Source organism: Prunus mume, linkage group LG3, assembly GCF_029339155.1.
Source record: "Prunus mume cultivar Tortuosa linkage group LG3, ASM2933915v1, whole genome shotgun sequence".
Classification (NCBI taxonomy): domain Eukaryota; kingdom Viridiplantae; phylum Streptophyta; class Magnoliopsida; order Rosales; family Rosaceae; genus Prunus; species Prunus mume.
In genome coordinates, this window is record NC_142700.1 from 24,584,737 (window position 1) to 24,603,850 (window position 19,114).

Below are 19,114 nucleotides of genomic sequence, written 5' to 3' on the forward strand. Positions count from 1 at the left end.
GTGCGCTTTTCAAATTTGTTTTCCATCGCTACAAGACACGTGGCATCACCTGGAGTGTCCGATCAAATTTTCCATTGCAATCTAATGACTGCCATTTTTTATGTAATAAAAATTGAAAAAAAATACCAAAAAATTTTCAATTTTTTTTTCTATAAAGTTTAAATAATAAAATTAATTTTTAAAGTTTAAGTATAAAAAATAGAAAATAAATTAAAGTGAATAGTAATTGCCATATTCTTGCCCATCGAGGTGAAAACAAAATTGCAAGGGTTGCCACTATTTTATGAATAATGACTACTCTTGTTTTGCCCTTTCCATAGGAGTGGAAGTGCTCTAATAAGAAGACATAATTTTTTACTAAAAAAAAAAAATGGATAACGGAATTTTTTTTGGGTCCTATTTTATTATTCAAACAAAACAGAGAGAATGAAGAGACAGAAAGACCAAAAAGCAAGTGTCAAAAGAAAATTGAGATAATCCTCTCCTCCTCCTACCTTTTTTTCCTTTCTATTTCGAGCTCTCAGCATCTTTTTATTATTTTCCTACACTTTCTCATATGTAAAAAAAAATTTAAAAATAAATATAATTCCACCTCTCTCTCTCTCTCTCTCCCCCCTCCCTCTTCTCTGTCTCTCTGGAGTTAAAGCTGTTTCTCTCTCTTCTGCAACTCATAATCAAAATCAGATCATACTCACCTGGATTTTCTCACCTTTTCCCTCACTTTTTCGCCTGGATTCTCTCTCACACTGACTCGAGTCAGTAAGTCTGTGACTCACCAAGTCACCGATTCCGTAATTCTCGGAAACACTAAACTCTCGCCTCATTTCTCTCTTGGTTTCATTCACACTGGACGAAGCTTGTGGACTTCACTCGAAGACTCCAAGCCTTTGATTTCTGTACAGTTCGGCAGCTGAAGCTGAGCAAATTGGAGTTGAAGTAAAGTGGCTACGATGGTAGATGTAAGTGTCGGTGGCGATTTGGAGCTGTTTGGGAGCGAGGATATGGGGTTGGACTTGGAGACTGAGTTGAGAATCGTTCAATGGCAGTGTTTGGTTTTGAAAGTGAATGAGTCCCGGATTGGGGTTTAGAATTTAGAGTTGTTTAGGGCTTTTGAGGAGAAGAAGAAATGTCGCGGACTGATAGGATGCCTTCCGATCTTAGCAGGACCGGGCCGGTCGAAAGAGACATCGAGCAGGTATTGTTCTACGAATTGTTTTCGATTCTTTTGCGGTTTCAGTTGGATCATCTGCAGTTTTAATGGATTAGCTGAAATGTTGAATGCCTAGTGTATAATAATTTACTTAAACGAATTTGAAGATATCATTAACCTCAAGTTGAGTGGTTTGTCTTGTGGTATGGGATGCTATTTTGGTGGTGATGATGATGCTGTTTCGGATTTTCTTCAATGTCATCAAGTAGCATTGTGTTGCTTTTAGCGTGAAATAAATTGTTGAAGGAGATTGTAACTTACTGGGTTTATCTGTTTCAGTTTTTCCTGTTTTTAAACATTGGCTAATCAGGCAATGCCTGGTTTCTTTTTCTTCCGGTCATGTTATTGGTATTTTCATTTTGCTGCCTTTTGAGATATGGATTGGGGGCTGGGTTTGGTTGCTCTAAGCTCAGCAATGACAGAATGTAGTTTACTTTATGAGTCTATCAATGGGGTTGCGGTTACCTTGTACATAAAAGAATGCAAAACACCAATTAAATTGATCATCAATCTGAGTAAGTCTTGGTCAGCTATCTGTTGCTGTAATCTTTTATATGGTGTTCACTGTTTTATCACAGACAACGAATTTTCTCTATATAGTGGCATACAAATATGAGAAGGTCAGGGAACTGAAACTGGATCAGCAGCAGTATTTGTTCCTTGCAAATGATGATGGCTGATGCACATAATTTGGAAAACATGAAGGATGTTTGAAGTGGTTTCAGTATAATTGTATCCATTCAAAAGGTACCGGGTAGTGACCATGGGATACCAAAGCAAAAATTAAAATAAAAGAACCAAAAAACAGAAAAGAAGGAGAAGCAGATGAAGAAGAAAGGGGGTTAGTGGAATAGGATCTTTCTTTAATGATAATCTGTGGCAATAATTGAATGATGATGAAAACGAATTAATTTTTTTTTAGATCTGGAGAATCAGAACGTTCTCCCTCATCCGAATCCTCCCTTGCCGATATGTTACTCTTCCCAAAGAGTGAATTGTCGGGAGTGGTTACTGTCATCTTTAGTTAATTCAATTTGATTATCTATCGATTAAATTTAGTATGGCCTCACCATGACATTACCTGGTCCCATGATTATTACGCTATATAAGATTATGGGTTTCTGGAAAATATTAAATATGGTGAAACTCAATATGAAGTCTTAAAAGGAATCGTAATACTAGAACTCATTTTGAATTCTTGCTCCATATTTATGCACTTCTTCCTTAATATATCTATTTTCTCTTCATATTTTATATAGCTAGGTGATTAATGCATATGCAATTTACTTATCTTTTCCTGTACTTCTCTATAGTTCTTCTTCTTAGTATTTTCTTCCCATATGCAAATGTGCTGAATATGCTTAACTTAGATTCTTGATTGTTCTTTAATACAGGCTATTACTGCTCTGAAGAAGGGGGCATACTTGCTCAAGTATGGAAGAAGGGGGAAGCCTAAGTTTTGTCCCTTCCGTCTTTCCAATGTAAGTTTGGTCCTGAATTTCCTGATTTACTACTGTAATATGGTATGTGTGTCTGCCTTTCTTCATATCTATATTGTTCTTTTCTTTTCCTTGCAACAATATCATACGCATCCTTTTCTCCCCCATTTGAATGTTTTTCCTTTCTGATAATCAGTTCATTTGAAACTAGATTTCTTCTCTGCCCCTCACCCCCAAAAGGTATGAGAATGGGTTGGTTTTGGGACCCAGGAGCCCACCTCAAACCCATACATAATTATGGGATCTTAGCCCAACCTTGTCCCAAATCGAAGACAGCTTTAACAGACGGAGTGTGGAATAATGTGGTCTGTCTTGTATGTGTGACACCATGCATTGGAAACAAAAAAATCTCCTTAAAAGGGTAAATCCAAAACTATAAATTAGAGCACAAAGGAACTGATGATCAGAGATTCTAGCTCTGTAATTAGGTTATTTCTCATTGTTGAAACCTCTTTCCGCATATCGGTGGGCGTTATAGTATTATTTTCTTCTGCAACTCTATTTATCTCTCAGAAATGCAGAGCCATATAACTTTTACGCACCTCAATAGTACTTTTACTCACCCAGAAAGGGTCTCATTGTAAGGAATTGGATAATAAAAACAATAAAATTTCTGCAAGTAGGTCTATTGACAGCTAAAGCATTGTTGGTTTTAGCTGTATGCAACAATGCTTTTAGCTGTATTCATTGTTTCTAAAAGTAGTCATACAGAGTTCTAAACACTCAATATCCATATGAGATGATAGTATTGTAATTTGTGCCAACTCAAGTGCCAAGTAACAAATTGAGAAAGTTAAAGTTATAGTAGCTTTAGTGCCATCTTTGAACAGAGGAAGATTTAACTACATTAACATCTATTCAGCAACAAATAAATCAGGCTGAATCAGGTAGTATTAAAGTAATTAGCTACCCCTATGCTGGTTTATTATCAACAGTCTTATATGATATTTATTCATTGGCATGTAACTGTGGTTAAAAGTTGTGCACTCTTCAATACAGTAGTTTCATGACCCGTCTTTGCATTCTTGCTTTCAGGATGAGTCAGTTCTAATATGGTTCTCTGGGAAAGAGGAAAAGCACCTTAAGCTAAGCCACGTGTCTAGAATTATTACTGGGCAACGCACTGTAAGTGTCTCACTGTTAAGACATCTGTATATCTGTACTTCACATGTTCGTTAATATATTAATCAATATTAACAATGTGGTTGCATGGCTACATAATGTGATGATTTTTGTGATTGAAAGATGGTTGCAACCCTCAAAAGGTTGCTATTATTTTGATTGATTACTTGTAAATTTTGTATTCACAAGAATTAGAGTACATATTAGCCATCATTTTTGTCCAAACCTTGCATAAGCTGATTTGGAGTTGGATAGAATCAGTTACATCTGTTTTAACCTCAGCCTGCACCTTATTTTGGCTACTCTTTTTAGATAAGTTGTGTGTGTAATGGGCCCCAGTTAGTTGTCCTACTTGCCAACTTCTTGCTCCTTTAGTGCACCAATGCATTAATCAGGATGCAGTTGTGCTGATACCCATTGCTTGACCAGTGATTCCCCTTGTTCTTGAAGCTTATAGCTTACGTTAGAGCATACTTTGCACTTTGAAGAATGAGGTACAAGTTTACCTGTTTTTCTTTTTTCTATCTTTTGTCTCTCGATCATGCCATTCTGGATCGTAGGAAGCCTTGAATTTTGCTGCTCATATGCCGTTTCTTGCTCTTTCTCCTTAAATTTGTTGGTGTTCTAACAGTGGTTCCTTTGTAATTTTTTTTTGAAGTATTGTTATTTTGTGATACGTGTAAAACTCGTGCGTTCTCATTATCACTATTGCATCTCAGTGATTATGCCTGCATATGTTTTTTCCCATGATTGATTTTTGTTTGTGTTTTATTTAAACCAGAAGCTCCATGTGTTCATACATCTGCAGGAAATTGATATTAAGTTTTGCTTAAAATAGAAAGATAATTGTTGTCAAGTCAGAAGTTTTTCTATTTTGTACTGATCAAACATGGTCTCTCATTCTTCCAGCCAATCTTTCAAAGGTATCCACGCCTTGAGAAGGAGTATCAGTCATTTTCTTTAATATATAATGACAGATCACTAGATTTGGTAAGATTTATTCTACTTATATCCAGGTCTTCGTATGATAGCTTCTATTCTACTGTCAAATTAGAAAGCTTTTACTATTGTTTTCTTAAATTTAGTAAGCTTTTACTATTGTTTTCTTAAATTTAGTGATCTGTTTCATCTGCAGATTTGTAAGGATAAAGATGAAGCTGACGTATGGTTTAGTGGTTTAAAAGCATTGATATCCCGCAGCCATCATCGAAAATGGAGAACAGAGTCAAGGAGTGATGGAATTCCATCTGAAGTCAATAGTCCTAGAACATACACGCGTAGAAGTTCTCCTCTTAATTCTCCATTTGGTAGTAATGATAGCTTGCAGAAGGTATGGTTTCTTGTTCCTTTGTGTACTTTTCTTCACTTATGCTGAAAATTGAATTAAATCCTTTGTCTTTTGTTCAATTCAGGATAGTGCAGATCACCTTCGCCTTCATAGTCCATATGAAAGTCCTCCTAAAAATGGTCTGGATAAGGCACTATCAGATGTTATACTGTATGCTGTTCCTCCCAAGGGTTTCTTCCCTTCAGATTCAGCCAGTGGTTCAGTACATTCTGTGTCATCTGGTGGCTCAGATAGTGTACATGGGCAGATGAAGGCAATGGCAATGGATGCTTTTAGAGTTAGTCTATCCAGTGCTGTTAGCTCATCAAGCCAAGGATCTGGACATGATGATGGTGATGCCTTGGGGGATGTTTTCATGTGGGGAGAAGGCACAGGAGATGGTGTTGTGGGTGGTGGTTCTCATAGAGTTGGAAGTAGTAATGGTGCAAAAATGGATTCTTTGTTGCCCAAAGCCTTAGAATCTGCAGTTGTACTTGATGTCCAAAACATTGCCTGTGGTGGACGACATGCTGCTTTAGTGACTAAGCAAGGGGAGATTTTCTCTTGGGGAGAGGAATCTGGAGGCAGGCTTGGGCATGGTGTTGATGTTGACGTTTTGCATCCAAAGCTCATTGATGCACTTAGTAATATGAACATTGATCTTGTTGCTTGTGGTGAGTACCATACTTGTGCTGTTACCCTTTCTGGTGATCTGTACACATGGGGTGATGGAACTTACAATTTTGGTCTACTTGGACATGGAAATGAAGTGAGTCACTGGGTGCCTAAAAAGGTGAATGGACCCTTGGAGGGTATACATGTCTCATCAATATCTTGTGGACCCTGGCACACAGCTGTTGTAACCTCGGCTGGGCAATTGTTTACTTTTGGTGATGGTACTTTTGGTGTTCTAGGCCATGGAGATCGAAAAAGTGTTTCAATTCCCCGGGAAGTGGAAAACTTAAAGGGCCTTCGCACTGTGCGAGCAGCTTGTGGTGTTTGGCATACTGCTGCCGTTGTAGAAGTCATGGTTGGGAATTCAAGTTCCAGTAACTGTTCTTTAGGAAAGTTGTTCACTTGGGGAGATGGTGATAAGGGTAGGCTTGGGCATGGTGACAAGGAAGCAAAACTTGTGCCTACCTGTGTTGCTGCTCTTGTAGAACCCAACTTTTGTCGAGTAGCTTGTGGACATAGTATGACCGTTGCACTTACAACGTCTGGCCATGTCTACACAATGGGCAGTCCTGTTTATGGTCAGTTAGGAAATCCTCAAGCTGATGGAAAGCTCCCCACTCGAGTTGAGGGAAAGCTCTTGAAGAGTCGTGTGGATGAGATTGCTTGTGGTGCCTATCATGTTGCAGTTTTAACTTCAAGAACTGAAGTTTATACTTGGGGAAAAGGAGCAAATGGTCGTTTAGGTCATGGGAATATAGATGATCGGAGTTCCCCAACATTGGTTGAAGCTCTGAAAGATAAACAAGTCAAAAGTATTGCTTGTGGTGCTAATTTTACTGCAGCTATCTGCCTTCATAAATGGGTTTCAGGAGTTGATCAGTCAATGTGTTCGGGTTGCCGCCTTCCATTTAACTTTAAAAGAAAGCGCCATAATTGTTATAACTGTGGGCTTGTGTTTTGTCATTCGTGCAGCAGTAAGAAGTCACTTAAGGCTTCTATGGCACCAAACCCCAACAAACCTTATCGTGTCTGTGATAACTGCTTTAATAAACTGAGAAAAGCTGCTGAAACTGATACTTCATCGCAAAATTCTATGAGCAGAAGAGGAAGTATCAATCAGGGGTCAAATGAGCTTATTGATAAAGATGATAAATTGGACTCCAGATCTCGTGTGCAACTTGCCAGGTTTTCTTCGATGGAATCTCTGAAGCATGTGGAAACCCGTTCTTCAAAGAAAAATAAGAAACTAGAATTTAACAGCAGTCGAGTCTCACCTGTTCCAAATGGAGGTTCACAGTGGGGAGCTCTCAATATTTCTAAATCTTTTAATCCAGTATTTGGGTCATCGAAGAAGTTTTTCTCAGCTTCTGTCCCTGGATCAAGAATTGTTTCTCGAGCCACATCCCCAATTTCGAGGCGACCCAGCCCACCTCGTTCTACAACCCCAACTCCAACTCTGGGTGGACTTACATCACCAAAGATTGTTGTAGATGATGCTAAAAGGACAAATGAAAGCCTTAGCCAGGAGGTTATCAAACTGCGATCACAGGTACCCACTACTTTTCATTTTATTTTGCACAAGTAGAGCAAAGGTGTGCAGCGCTCTAGTGAGCCAGCTGCTTGTGAAAATTGAGCTTGTTTACTTGATTGTCTTTTTCTCCTTTCACCAATTTTTATTGATGAAATAAATATTTGTCTATGGACCTCTGTACCACTTAATTTCAACTTAACATATTTCATTTTGGATAGAAATGTTAAAAATTTAAACAACCAGTATTTGAAATGTGTCCTGATGAATATGTGGATTACTATAGGCAAGCATGATATTTCATTGCTGGTCTGATGCTTAAAATTCTCAAGTAAATGCCTCTCAATTGTATGAAAGGCTACTTAAACTTTTAAATGATGCATAACAGTGAAGGAAGAGATTGGTGAACATCCTTTTATCTTCAAATCAGTAGCAACAATTCCAGCATAAAGTGGTTAGTTTGGTGTTGTGGTTTACCGTAAATGTGTTATATGACTGTCACATATGTACTAACATAGGAGCACGTAGGTTAAGAGTTTCTTTCAGGTCCGTCATGGGTCAGTTATGTTCTTTTGGGTTTGACATTGTGCAAACCAAATTTCGAACTGATACCTAACCAATTTTTTATGATGATAGTTATTTTCTCAGGTCTGAGTTGATAGGGATTTTAAAATACTTTAAACAGGCTGAAATGGTTTTTGGTTGACTTGCTTGTTCCATCTAAACTTAATGTATTTGTAGTTGGATTGGCCAGGATTTTTAGGGCATCCACCTATGATCTATCTTTGGTGAACGATTAGGCAAGTGCTTATTGATAGGGTACAAGGCGAAGCATAAAGTAAGTGGTTTAGGAAGTAAATTAGTCAGCTATTTTAGCTTGCAAGAATTTCAAGCAACCACAAGAAAGTCTGTCCAACTTTTTGAATTTATGATAATAACTATATACAGTGCAATAGTAGATACCAAAATCCCCCTCCCCTCCCAACAAAAGAAATTGTTTCTTGACACAAAGATGAAATATGCCTTCTGATCAAATGAGTGCCAAATATAATTTACTAAGCGATAGAATTTCAAAAAAATCAAGATGGCAACTAGCCATAATTTTTCTGGACAAAAATTCATCAACAGGTAATTGAATTTGAATTTTGTTATTTTCAAATTAGAGGCAGACAGTGATGCATGAGTTTTTGTGCTCAAGTGACTAAGCAATTAACAATAAGAAAAAGAAAGAGCAAAAGCTAGAAAGTGAAACAATCATGTTAGTTTTTCAAATAGAAAATGATTGTTTTCTTAGATAAGATAAGAAACACAGCAAGAGAGAAAACAAAGGAAAGAGAAAAATTAAGCAATTGAAATAATCATGTTAGTTTTTCAATTTGTAGCAACATGACTGTTTTCTTAAATAATTGATTTTATGATTCTAATTTGATCTAAGAAATGTTGTTGGGCTGTCCTTACCCTTCATATTCATTATCTAGGACCCAACATTCATATTAGGCTTGTTCAATTTTGTCTTTGTGCATTATGTCTGACTAGTTTTTATCTCTTAGGTTGAAAGTCTTACTCGAAAAGCCCAACTACAAGAGGTTGAGCTGGAAAGAACAACTAAGCAGCTGAAGGAAGCAATAGCAATTGCGGGTGCAGAGACTGCAAAATGCAAAGCAGCAAAGGAAGTGATCCAGTCGCTTACTGCCCAAGTAAGATAGATGTTTATGTGTGTTGGTAAAATAGTCATTGAAATTCACCAACCATTGTGTCAAATGTAGCCTGTTAGTTAGATTGACAAATAATTGTTATTTTCCAACCATTGTGTCAAATGTAGTCAGTTAGTTAGATTGATAAATAATTGTTCTTGATAAATACACGATTGAATTCTAGCTAGAGTTATTTTTTACCAGAAATAGTAAAGAAATGGGTTCACCTCAGTTTGATTTATGGTTTTCATTTGACATGTAGTGGCTGCTTGGTTAGTATCTCTGCTAGATATTCAAGTTGTTCTATCTCACGTCATAACAAATGTGTTTTACATGTTAAACCACATGGGTGATGTTTCATTGTCACGTGTAAATTATCTACTGTTCGATGTAATTTTCCCGAGTCAGTTCTGGAGATCTATTAAGTGGTCAGACCGTTGTAATAAAGCTTACTGTGTATTTTCACTTATGCTCTGGTTGGCCTAGTCTTGCTGATGGTTCATTTTGTGTTTCCTATATGGTGACCAGTTGAAGGACATGGCTGAAAGGCTGCCTGTTGGAGCAGTGCGGAATATTAAATCACCTTCTCTTGCTTCTTCCTTGGGTTCTGATCCTTCCAATGAAGTTTCTTGTGCTTTGACTGACCGATTGAATGGTCAAGTAACATGTCAAGAACCAGACTCCAATGGATCAAATAGCCAGTTTCTTTCTAATGGGTCCGGCACCACTGGTACCCGCAGCTCAGGTCACAACAAACAAGTCCATCCTGATGTAGCAACTAGAAACGGGAATAGAATTAAAGAAAACGAATCTCGTCATGAATCTGAATGGGTTGAGCAAGATGAGCCTGGTGTATATATTACACTGACTTCCCTACCAGGAGGTGCAAAGGATCTCAAGCGAGTCCGCTTCAGGTATACTGTACTTACCTACATAACTATATATGTGCGTTCATGTGGTTGGATTTTTCTTTTTGATGGGAGTGCATATATACAAGGATAATGTTTTCTTGTCAGACTGGCACGTATGAATTTGGGCTACACTTTCAGGCAAGAAATATTTTGCAACATAAAATTGTCTAGCACGAAAACATTTTCATCTGTATATATGTGTATGTGTAAATATAGAGAGATTTAGTGTCTTTTAGATCCATTATATAAATTTACCATAAAATCTGTATACTTAGAGTATTCAACTCTTTATCATTGTTGAATGCAGTCGGAAGCGATTTAGTGAGAAACAAGCAGAAGATTGGTGGGCAGAGAACCGGGCAAGAGTGCATGAACAATACAATGTGCGCATGGTAGACAAATCTAGTGTAGGCGTCGGGAGTGAGGACTTGGCTCGCTGATATGTGAAACAGTCATTTGTACATGAAATGATCTTTTTTCAGATTCAAGCTTTGGTTACTAAGGTCGTACTGGTTAATTAGCATTGGCTTTTATTCTTATAAAGGATTGAGAGAAGCAAGGCTTGGTATAGGAGAGAGAATTTAGATGGGTTTGATTGCCTTTTGTTTTTTGTACCATTTTTCCTTGATCTCTATTTTTTTTTTTTTTTTTTTTTATCACCTTGAGTTTGTATTCCATTTTTTCCCTATGTTCCTTGTGTGGGGGTTTGAGGGTGAGAAATGTAAATTCCTATTAGGTTGCTGGCTTTTGTGGAAAGCAGCCGCCATGTAAATTCCATAAGCGAGTGCATCTGCAGATTTGTTTCTTTCGTTTCGGCAATGGTTTATAAATGTGTTCAGGTAATGATATAAGCAGCTGTAACTTGTAATATATGTCGAAATGCGATGGTTTTTTATTTCTTGATATAAATGACATTGGGGAATGGGGTTTTAATGAGTAAGTAACCACTTGAGCTATAAGTTTCTTGATTACTGTATGTCGAAAGACAAACTTACGTCGAAAGACAAATCTTGATTAATCTAATATCTCCGACATGAAAATTTGAGCAAATCTCTTTCATTCTCTGTGGTCAGTCCTAATTAATAAAATGACGTCCCAACTAAAGGAATGAATAGTTGTGGTGCACTAGATTGCAAGGGCAGAATCAAGAATTTTTCAACAGTGGGTTAGCTAAAGTTTTAGCTTAAATTCTAATGCTCAATTTTTGGTTTTTTCACTTATAATTTCTATAATTTTTCTAGAAATAAAAGTATACATTAAATCAAATAAACCATGCACATGGGGTGACACCACAGTGAAAAGTGGGTCAAACTCTCTCCCTACTCTCCAAGTGCATCTGGGTTCGATTCATGTAGGAGATAATCTTGAGGCAACTCAATATAATACTCCTCCTCTCTAGTGAATAACAAAAATAAATAATATAAACTATACTAGTTCATAGTTTCATTGACTACAGTTATCAGCTATCAAATCCAATTTTGATACATATTATTTGGCAGCTCCATTGGAGATGCTCTTAAATGAGCAAACAAATTAAATATAAGATCATTATAAGCCTATAGGTTGAGTAGACAATGGGTTATTAGGCTACATTTGGGTAGATTGAGGCCCCGTTCGGTAACGTTTTAAGAGGTGATTTTCATTTTCAAAGAACAAAAATTGAGGCAAAAACACTTTCGGTGGCTCAAAAGCAGAAAACACTGAGAATGTTTCATAAAATGAAAACAAGTTCATGTGTACTTGTAGAAAACAGAAAAAAGTTGTTTTCATTCTCATAGAAAACGTTTTCATAAAAATAAACTCACATATTATTATTTCAAATTGTACTACCAGACACATTTTCATTGTTTTTGTTTTCTGAAGATGTTTTCTAATTAATCTACCAAAAATATTTTCATTTCCTGAAAATGCAAATTCATTGTCTTGTTTTCATTCTCTAGGAAAATATTTTCCAAAAACGTTACCGAACGGGCCCTAATCTTTTATAGAGTGAAATCACATTAAAATACATATAATATTTTTAAATGTTTTTTAAAGGCTACCTGGGCTAGATCCCATGGTAGCCTTGTTGCTAGTTCCACCCATGCTAGGTTGAGACGATCACTGATTTTTTATTATAAAGTTTTTAACGTAAGTAGAAAGTGAAACCAATAATAATATTTCTTCTATAAATCATCATGTCAATAATGAAAAATTAGTTTGAGCAAAAACAATAATACTAATAATGAAAAATTGGGTTGCATATACAGGCCGTTCTGTATGGTGCGTGCGTGGGGCAGTTTATAAAGAAAATATTAGCAAGATAGATACGTTAGTACTGGGCCTGATTTTCGGACATATTTGATAGGAATTCGTGGGTCTCAATTTCGATCCAAAAAATTATGGGTCACAACCATACTCCGAGACTTGCAAGTGGATTGTGGTGTGAAAGGTTTGGAGATTCTCAAGGCCCACGCGTGGACATCAAGTAATAGCAATTATGAGCCACTTGGGTGAGCCTATGATCCAAGCCCATTATTTTGAGTCCAAAGCATGGGAAAGAAACGGATACCCTTCCATATCCTCTTATTGGCTTTGTAGGAATCTTCTATCACAGATAATGTTGACACAAATGTGCAACTCATCTACACTCTAATCCCTTTTCCATTTGAGTTCCCTTCTAAACATTCTGAGCAAGTGGTCAGAAAAACCCCAAGGATTTGCTGTTAAGCATAGTCATAGCTCACCATGCCCCAATACCATGGAACTATCAACCATCAATAAAAATACAAGTGATAGTCTAAACTACAAGGGGAATAGGTTTTCTCTCTCTCTCTCTCTCTCTCTACACAAGTTTCATGAGATTGAATCTGGCCATTTAGTCTGTAAGCCGAGACCATTTTGGCTCCCTAATTTCATGTATTGATTTTAATTATAATTTTAATAGATTGTAATTACATGATTTTACTTAATTTATAGAAGTAAAAGATTTATTATAGGATTCCGTATGAAATCAAAGTCATATAATAACATGGGTTAATTCAACATAAAAAATATCGTCAAAGCTCATACCATACTTTACATGCTTTTTTATATTAAAACTAGGCACAACTAAAACATAACCCATTCCTTGTACTAATCTACGCATGCTGGTAGGATTTGAAACTGAAGTGTAGCTGGCTGTGGTCGGTTGCTTTGGAGTGAGTGCATATGTATGCATGTGTTGCTATTCACGACAATCACATTTAACTCTTCAGTCCTCCCTCGCAGCTATTTCACAAAATCAGTGACTACTTCATCCCCATTTCTTCGTCCACCAACAAAACACACACACACACGCTTACATTAAAGTTGCATTAAAGAATATTTTCCGTCATTCCCGTCGGCTTTTTTCTGCTACATCTTCAATGGACGCCGCAAAATTATTAAGTCTCTTAAGGACATGTATCATTTCCAAGTCGCTGAAGCAAGGCAAGCTCATCCACCAAAAGATGCTCACTCTGGGCTTACAGAACGACCATGCCCTCTGCAAAAACCTCATAAACTTTTACTTCTCTTGCCATTTTTGTGACAGGGCAAAGCTTGTTTTCCAATCCATCGAAAACCCATCCAGTATTTCCTTGTGGAATGGCGTCATGACAGGTTTCACGAAGAACCACATGTTCGTTGAGGCTCTTGAGCTCTTTGAAAGTTTGCTGCGTTACCCTTATATTGGTCCTGATAGTTACACTTATCCAAGTGTTCTTAAGGCCTGTGGTGCATTGGGTCAAGTTGGTTTTGGGAAAATGATCCATAACCATTTGATAAAGACTGGTTTCGTATCAGATATTGTGATTGCCAGCTCTCTTGTGTGCATGTATGCTAAATGCAACGTGTTTGACTGTGCTATACGGCTGTTTGATGAAATGCCTGAGAGGGATGTGGCATGTTGGAATACTGTAATTTCTTGTTATTATCAAGATGGGCAAGCTCAAAAGGCAATGGAATTGTTTGAAAAGATGAGGAACTCTGGCTTTACGCCTAATTCAGTAACGCTGACAACCGTTATTTCATCATGTGCAAGACTTTTTGATTTGGAGAGAGGTGTGACGATTCACAAGGAGTTGATAAAAGATTCGGTTGGTTTTGGATTCTTTTGTTACTTCTGCTCTTGTGGACATGTATGGAAAATGCGGATGTTTAGATATGGCTAAAGATGTTTTTGAGCAAATCCCAATAAAGAATGTGGTTGCTTGGAATTCTATGATCGCAGCATACAGTGTAACTGGCGACAGTATATCTTGTATCCAACTTTTTAGAAGGATGAATCATGAAGGAACGAGTCCCACTTTAACTACTTTTAGCAGCATATTGTTGGCCTGTTCAAGGTCAGCCCAACTGCTTCATGGAAAATTCATACATGCATTCATGATAAGAAACCTTATAGAGGCTGATATCTACATTTACAGCTCACTTATTGATCTCTATTTCGTGTCTGGAAGTGTGTCATCAGCTAAAAATGTCTTTGAAAAGATGCCTAAGACAAATACAGTTTCCTGGAATGTTATGATTTCTGGATATGTGAAAGTGGGTGATTATTTTGGGGCTCTGGCCATATATGATGACATGAAAGAAGCTGGTGTAAGGCCAAATGCCATCACAGTAACTAGTATCTTATCGGCTTGTTCACAACTAGCAGCACTGGAAAAGGGTAAGGAGATTCACAGAACTGTAATTGATAGTGAGTTTGAAACCAATGAAATACTGATGGGGGCTCTCCTTGACATGTATGCTAAATGTGGTGCGGTGGATGAAGCACTTAATGTTTTTAATAGATTACCAGATAGAGATCTTGTTTCATGGACCTCCATGATCACTGCTTATGGATCTCATGGTCAAGCTTTAGAAGCTTTAAAGCTTTTTGGTGAATTGCAGCAATCCAATGCAAAACCTGATGGAGTTACTCTTCTTGCAGTTCTATCTGCTTGTAGCCATGTGGGGCTAGTTGATGAAGGTTGTCACTATTTCAATCAAATGATCACCAGCTATGGAATTAAACCTAGAATAGAACATTACTCTTGCTTGATAGATCTTCTTGGACGTGCTGGAAGATTGAATGAAGCTTACGAAATTCTCCAAAGAACTTCAGAAATTAGGGAGGATGTTGACTTGTTAAGCACACTATTTTCCGCATGTCGTTTGCACAGAGATCTAGATTTGGGTGTGAAAATTGCAAGATTGCTAATTGAGAAGAATCCCGATGATCATTCAACTTATATCATGTTATCAAATACTTATGCTTCTGTCAAAAAATGGGATGAGGTAAAGAAGGTGAGATTGAAGATGAAAGAATTGGGATTAAGGAAAAATCCAGGGTGTAGCTGGATTGAGATTAACAAGAAAATCCACCCTTTCTTTGTCGGAGACAAGTCCCACCCACAATCAGAAATGGTATGTGAATGTCTCACATTTCTTGCCAGTCACATGGAGAGAGATGAGCTGCTTTCAAACTGAGCAGCAGGCATGGGTTATACTATATAGAAGCATTTACTTGTATACTTCACTGGAGAATAAACGGATATGGTCAGAATCCCTCGTATAGGATCCATAGAACTTTGTGTTCCTTCAGAGGGCAAGGAGATATGATATGGAACTTTGGTTCTTTGATTTATAGCAGATTTGGTTATGGGCTAATTCAAAGGTAGAGGTGACTTCTTTGCTAATTGGCAGCTGTGCTGAAACAAGGATGTTATCCTTGGGGCTTAAGATGAATGGCCAACCACTGTTTTCAAGTATAATCGGCACCTTGATGCAGATATGACAGAGGAAAATATAACACATCTTCTCCCGCTCTTATAGAAGTTGGAATCATCCAAGTACTGGACTGAAGGGAGAAAAGAAATTCACTCCTTTCTGGAAAGCCGTACAAGTTTTGTTATGTTAAATTCTTTGTAGGGCTGCACATATCAAAGGATTCCATGTAAATTTTTAGCAATGAGTTACGTTATTTGAAGAATAAAGTGTTTTGATTATGCAACGGTTTCAAACAAAGAATTCTTGAATGATTAGTCCAGAATCCGTTGTCGTCCAGCGGTTAGGATTACTGGCTTTCGCCCAGGAGACCCCAGTTCGATCTCAACAACGAAGCTGTTTATTTCTTTCTTCAATTAATACGGTTTGTTTTTATTGTTCATTCTTATTTTAAGTTTTCTAAAGAACTTATTCATTTCTTAGGGTTATTAAGCTACATTGGAGTCCTCCTCTCTCCTAGAGTTAAACTCAGCATTGTTTCTAAAAATGCTCTAGTCTCTGTGAACTGTATTTTTATTTTTTTATATATAAGTGACATTAGGGAAGGGAGGAATCGAACTTAAAACTACGGGTGTAAGGATAAATACTCTTAACCACTTGAGCTCTAAGCCATTCTCTTTGAATTGTATTCTAGATGATGACGAAATGGACATGTATGCAGCGTTTAATAAGGAGGGCTTAGACCTGCCAATTTAACAACCCAAAAGAAGAGTTCCTATCTTCCAAAAAACAATAGAATTTATATAAATAATGTTGGAGGTAATGAACAGAAATCCGTTGTCGTCCAGCGGTTAGGATATCTGGCTTTCACCCAGGAGACCCGGGTTCGATTCCCGGCAACGGAATTTTTGAACTTTTTTCTCTTGCTTTTTTGGTTCGATTTCATTTTCAATTTCCCTCATAAATTAAATTAAAAAAATTTTGGGTCAAAAAATAAATAAAATAGGGTTTTCAGTTAAAGTGTTTAAGATTTATCCAAATACAGCAGATACGACGCCAAGTCCAAGTTAGGAAGGTCTGCTGCGTGCTGCGTGTGTGCTGGCCAAGCAACTTGAGCCCCACTCCCCGTCCTCCCTCCTCTCCTCTCCTCTCCTCCAAATCAACCATAAATAAAACCCTAAACCCACTTTCTCTCTCCATATCATCATCATTCTTCAGTCAAAAGAAGCTTAAACGCATTCTCAAAAGGCTTGAGACACAGACAGATATGGCTAAGGAAAATAGCTGCTTGACACGCGTGGCAACCGGAGCTGCAATCGGTGGAGCCATCGGTGGTGCCGTCGGTAATTCTCTAAAATCCCTTTTCAAATTTTATTCGAAACCCTTGCTTTTGTTCTAGCGTTAGGGTTTAGGAACATGTAAATGTTTCCTAATTTTTGTGTTTTTTTCTTTCTGTTTTGATCTGTTGCATATCTTGGTTTGTGGAATCGTGCTTTTTCTCTTTTACAAGTTTCTTTTTTGTTCATCTGGGCACTTGGGATTTTATTTATAAGAATGTTTTTGGAACGTGTAAATGCTTGTTCTTATGTTTGTTTTGATGTGCCTGGGGAAATTAAAGCGATTTAGAGGCATTCTAGTTTTTATTGTAAATTGGGGTTTTTTCTGACACTTGTTTTCAGGGGGTCTTCAGTCACTAGGTAAAGTTTTACTCTTAAAATATGCGCACATTCTTGTTGTATAGATATAGCTCAGTCTGTTTTGTTATGTTCCCGTGTCGTCGTGATGCATATGTATATGGTAGGTGGGCTCTTGTTAAAGCATTTTGTTGTTGTAATGTTTTATGCTGAGCTTGATACTTAATTAGAAGATGATATTTTCCGGCCACGATTATTTTTGCCTCTACTAAAATTCCTAGAGCTTTTCTGGCCACGATTCCATGAAAACTAGGATGGAAATCACTTAAGATAAATTAGTCAGCTAGCTCGAGAAAAAAGGGGTTAACATATGTTTGTTTTTTCTTGTATCACTAGTTCATGATTTGAAATTCTAACCCTTGTCATTTGCATAATGTTATACAGTCATATTTTTATGTGTATGTACAGGTTCGGTGTATGGGACATATGAGGCTATAAGGTTTAAGGTACATTCTCGGATCTCATGCTGAACTTCCACTCAAGAGCTTGTAGTCATTATCATCTTTTGTCTTTTTTTTATTTATATATAAGAAGACCTAGATGAAGGATTTATGTTCTTTTTCTTAAGGTCTCAAAATTATTTTGTTTTTTAGTTTGGTTCAAACAAATTGGATTCCTTGGTTGATCAATGTGAATTATTTAAGCTAGAGTCCATTTGGCATAGCTGCTACAAGTACACCTTTGCAAAGAGTCTATTTTGGAAGAATAAATTTTTTTATGCTTCTCCAATATTCTGCATCTTTTTCTTTGGCGAAAGCATAAAAATCTTTAAGAGAACAGTCAAATAACAGAAAAAAGTTATCTAAAGTGCGTTCTCTGAAATGGTTTTAATGGTGCTCCAGAAGGTCTGCTGAAGTGACCTTAGAACGATTGTTCTCTCCAATATAATGGCGTTTAGTTAGAAAAAGTTTATTAATCCTTGAAGTATTTGTTAAATGTCTTCACAAGGTTTGGAAATTTCATGGTTTTGATTCTTCAAAAGATATTCTGTCAATAGTATCAGAAAACTTTTTCTTATTAAAAAAAAAAAATGTATAAGAAAACTTTAACCCAAAGGGGTAGCTCAATTGGTAAAGTGTTGTATCTCTGGAAACAAAGGTGCTCTGTTTGACTCTCTTCAACCCCTTGGGGCCAACTTCCCTACTGATGCAGCAGGAATAGCTTGGTTAGAAAAGAAATATCCTAGGCCTTGTTGGCAAGCTTTGCCAATCAGTTTGAAAGGGTATATATCTTTTCTAACTAAGCTGTTACTGCTGGATCAACTGTAGTTGTAGTTCTCATAGCTTAATAATGATTGAGCTTATTGTACCATATATGCTTGGCCAAATGAGAAATTAGACATAAATATCTTCTGGCTGATGCAGATGCCAGGGCTTCTGAAGATCAGGCACGTTGGACAAACAACGCTTTCAAGTGCAGCTCTGTTCGGTCTTTTCTTAGGTGCTGGGAGCTTGATACATTGTGGGAGGAATTAAGCTCTTTCCTGTATTAAGATGAACTGATTTTGTTCTGTTTACAAAGTTCCGCTTTTGAGCATGAAGTTAGGTTCTACGGAGATGGTGTGTTGTGGTGATTAGTCGTTTCTTCAAAGTCAATATTTATGTTTTGTTGTTTATGCCTTTAATGTTATTTTGGAATTTTGACTGTAGCTTATCTTTTCTTCCAGTTGCTGCACACCATGATATGATTGTATACTTCACATATTCTGTCTCTCAGCAATTATTATCTTTTTATTTTATTTCTAA

The 19,114-nt window shown here is 37.1% G+C and overlaps 3 protein-coding genes and 1 non-coding gene across 5 annotated transcripts; all 4 read left to right on the forward strand.

Moving 5' to 3' along the window:
• The first annotated feature begins 670 nt into the window (after positions 1 to 670).
• LOC103327166 (PH, RCC1 and FYVE domains-containing protein 1) lies at positions 671 to 10,875 on the forward strand. Its single transcript, XM_008229454.2, has 9 exons — positions 671 to 1,195; positions 2,605 to 2,691; positions 3,745 to 3,834; positions 4,741 to 4,821; positions 4,967 to 5,161; positions 5,244 to 7,382; positions 8,912 to 9,058; positions 9,584 to 9,969; positions 10,274 to 10,875. Exons 1-9 carry the CDS (start codon positions 1,127 to 1,129, stop codon positions 10,404 to 10,406), a joined length of 3,327 nt encoding a protein of 1,108 aa, XP_008227676.2. The 5' UTR covers positions 671 to 1,126; the 3' UTR covers positions 10,407 to 10,875.
• Positions 10,876 to 13,074: 2,199 nt separating this feature from the next.
• On the forward strand, positions 13,075 to 16,300 carry LOC103327205 (pentatricopeptide repeat-containing protein At5g27110). Its single transcript, XM_008229499.3, is given in 2 exon segments — positions 13,075 to 14,060; positions 14,062 to 16,300. Coding segments are annotated over 2 exon segments (2,085 nt in total). The 5' UTR covers positions 13,075 to 13,352; the 3' UTR covers positions 15,439 to 16,300.
• Positions 16,301 to 16,508: 208 nt separating this feature from the next.
• TRNAE-UUC (transfer RNA glutamic acid (anticodon UUC)) lies at positions 16,509 to 16,580 on the forward strand. The gene has a single exon. It is a non-coding gene; the product is annotated as a tRNA-Glu (tRNA).
• Positions 16,581 to 16,698: 118 nt separating this feature from the next.
• Positions 16,699 to 19,114, forward strand: LOC103327165 (reactive oxygen species modulator-like protein). Of its 2 annotated transcripts, none has more exons than XM_016792887.2 (3): positions 16,699 to 17,018; positions 17,754 to 17,815; positions 18,734 to 19,114. In XM_016792887.2, the coding sequence occupies exons 1-3, from the start codon at positions 16,943 to 16,945 to the stop codon at positions 18,842 to 18,844; spliced, it is 249 nt and encodes an 82-aa protein (XP_016648373.1). In that variant the 5' UTR covers positions 16,699 to 16,942; the 3' UTR covers positions 18,845 to 19,114. The 2 variants fall into 2 exon arrangements, with proteins under 2 accessions (XP_016648373.1, XP_008227675.1); XM_008229453.2 differs by having other exon boundaries at positions 16,709 to 17,018; positions 17,778 to 17,815.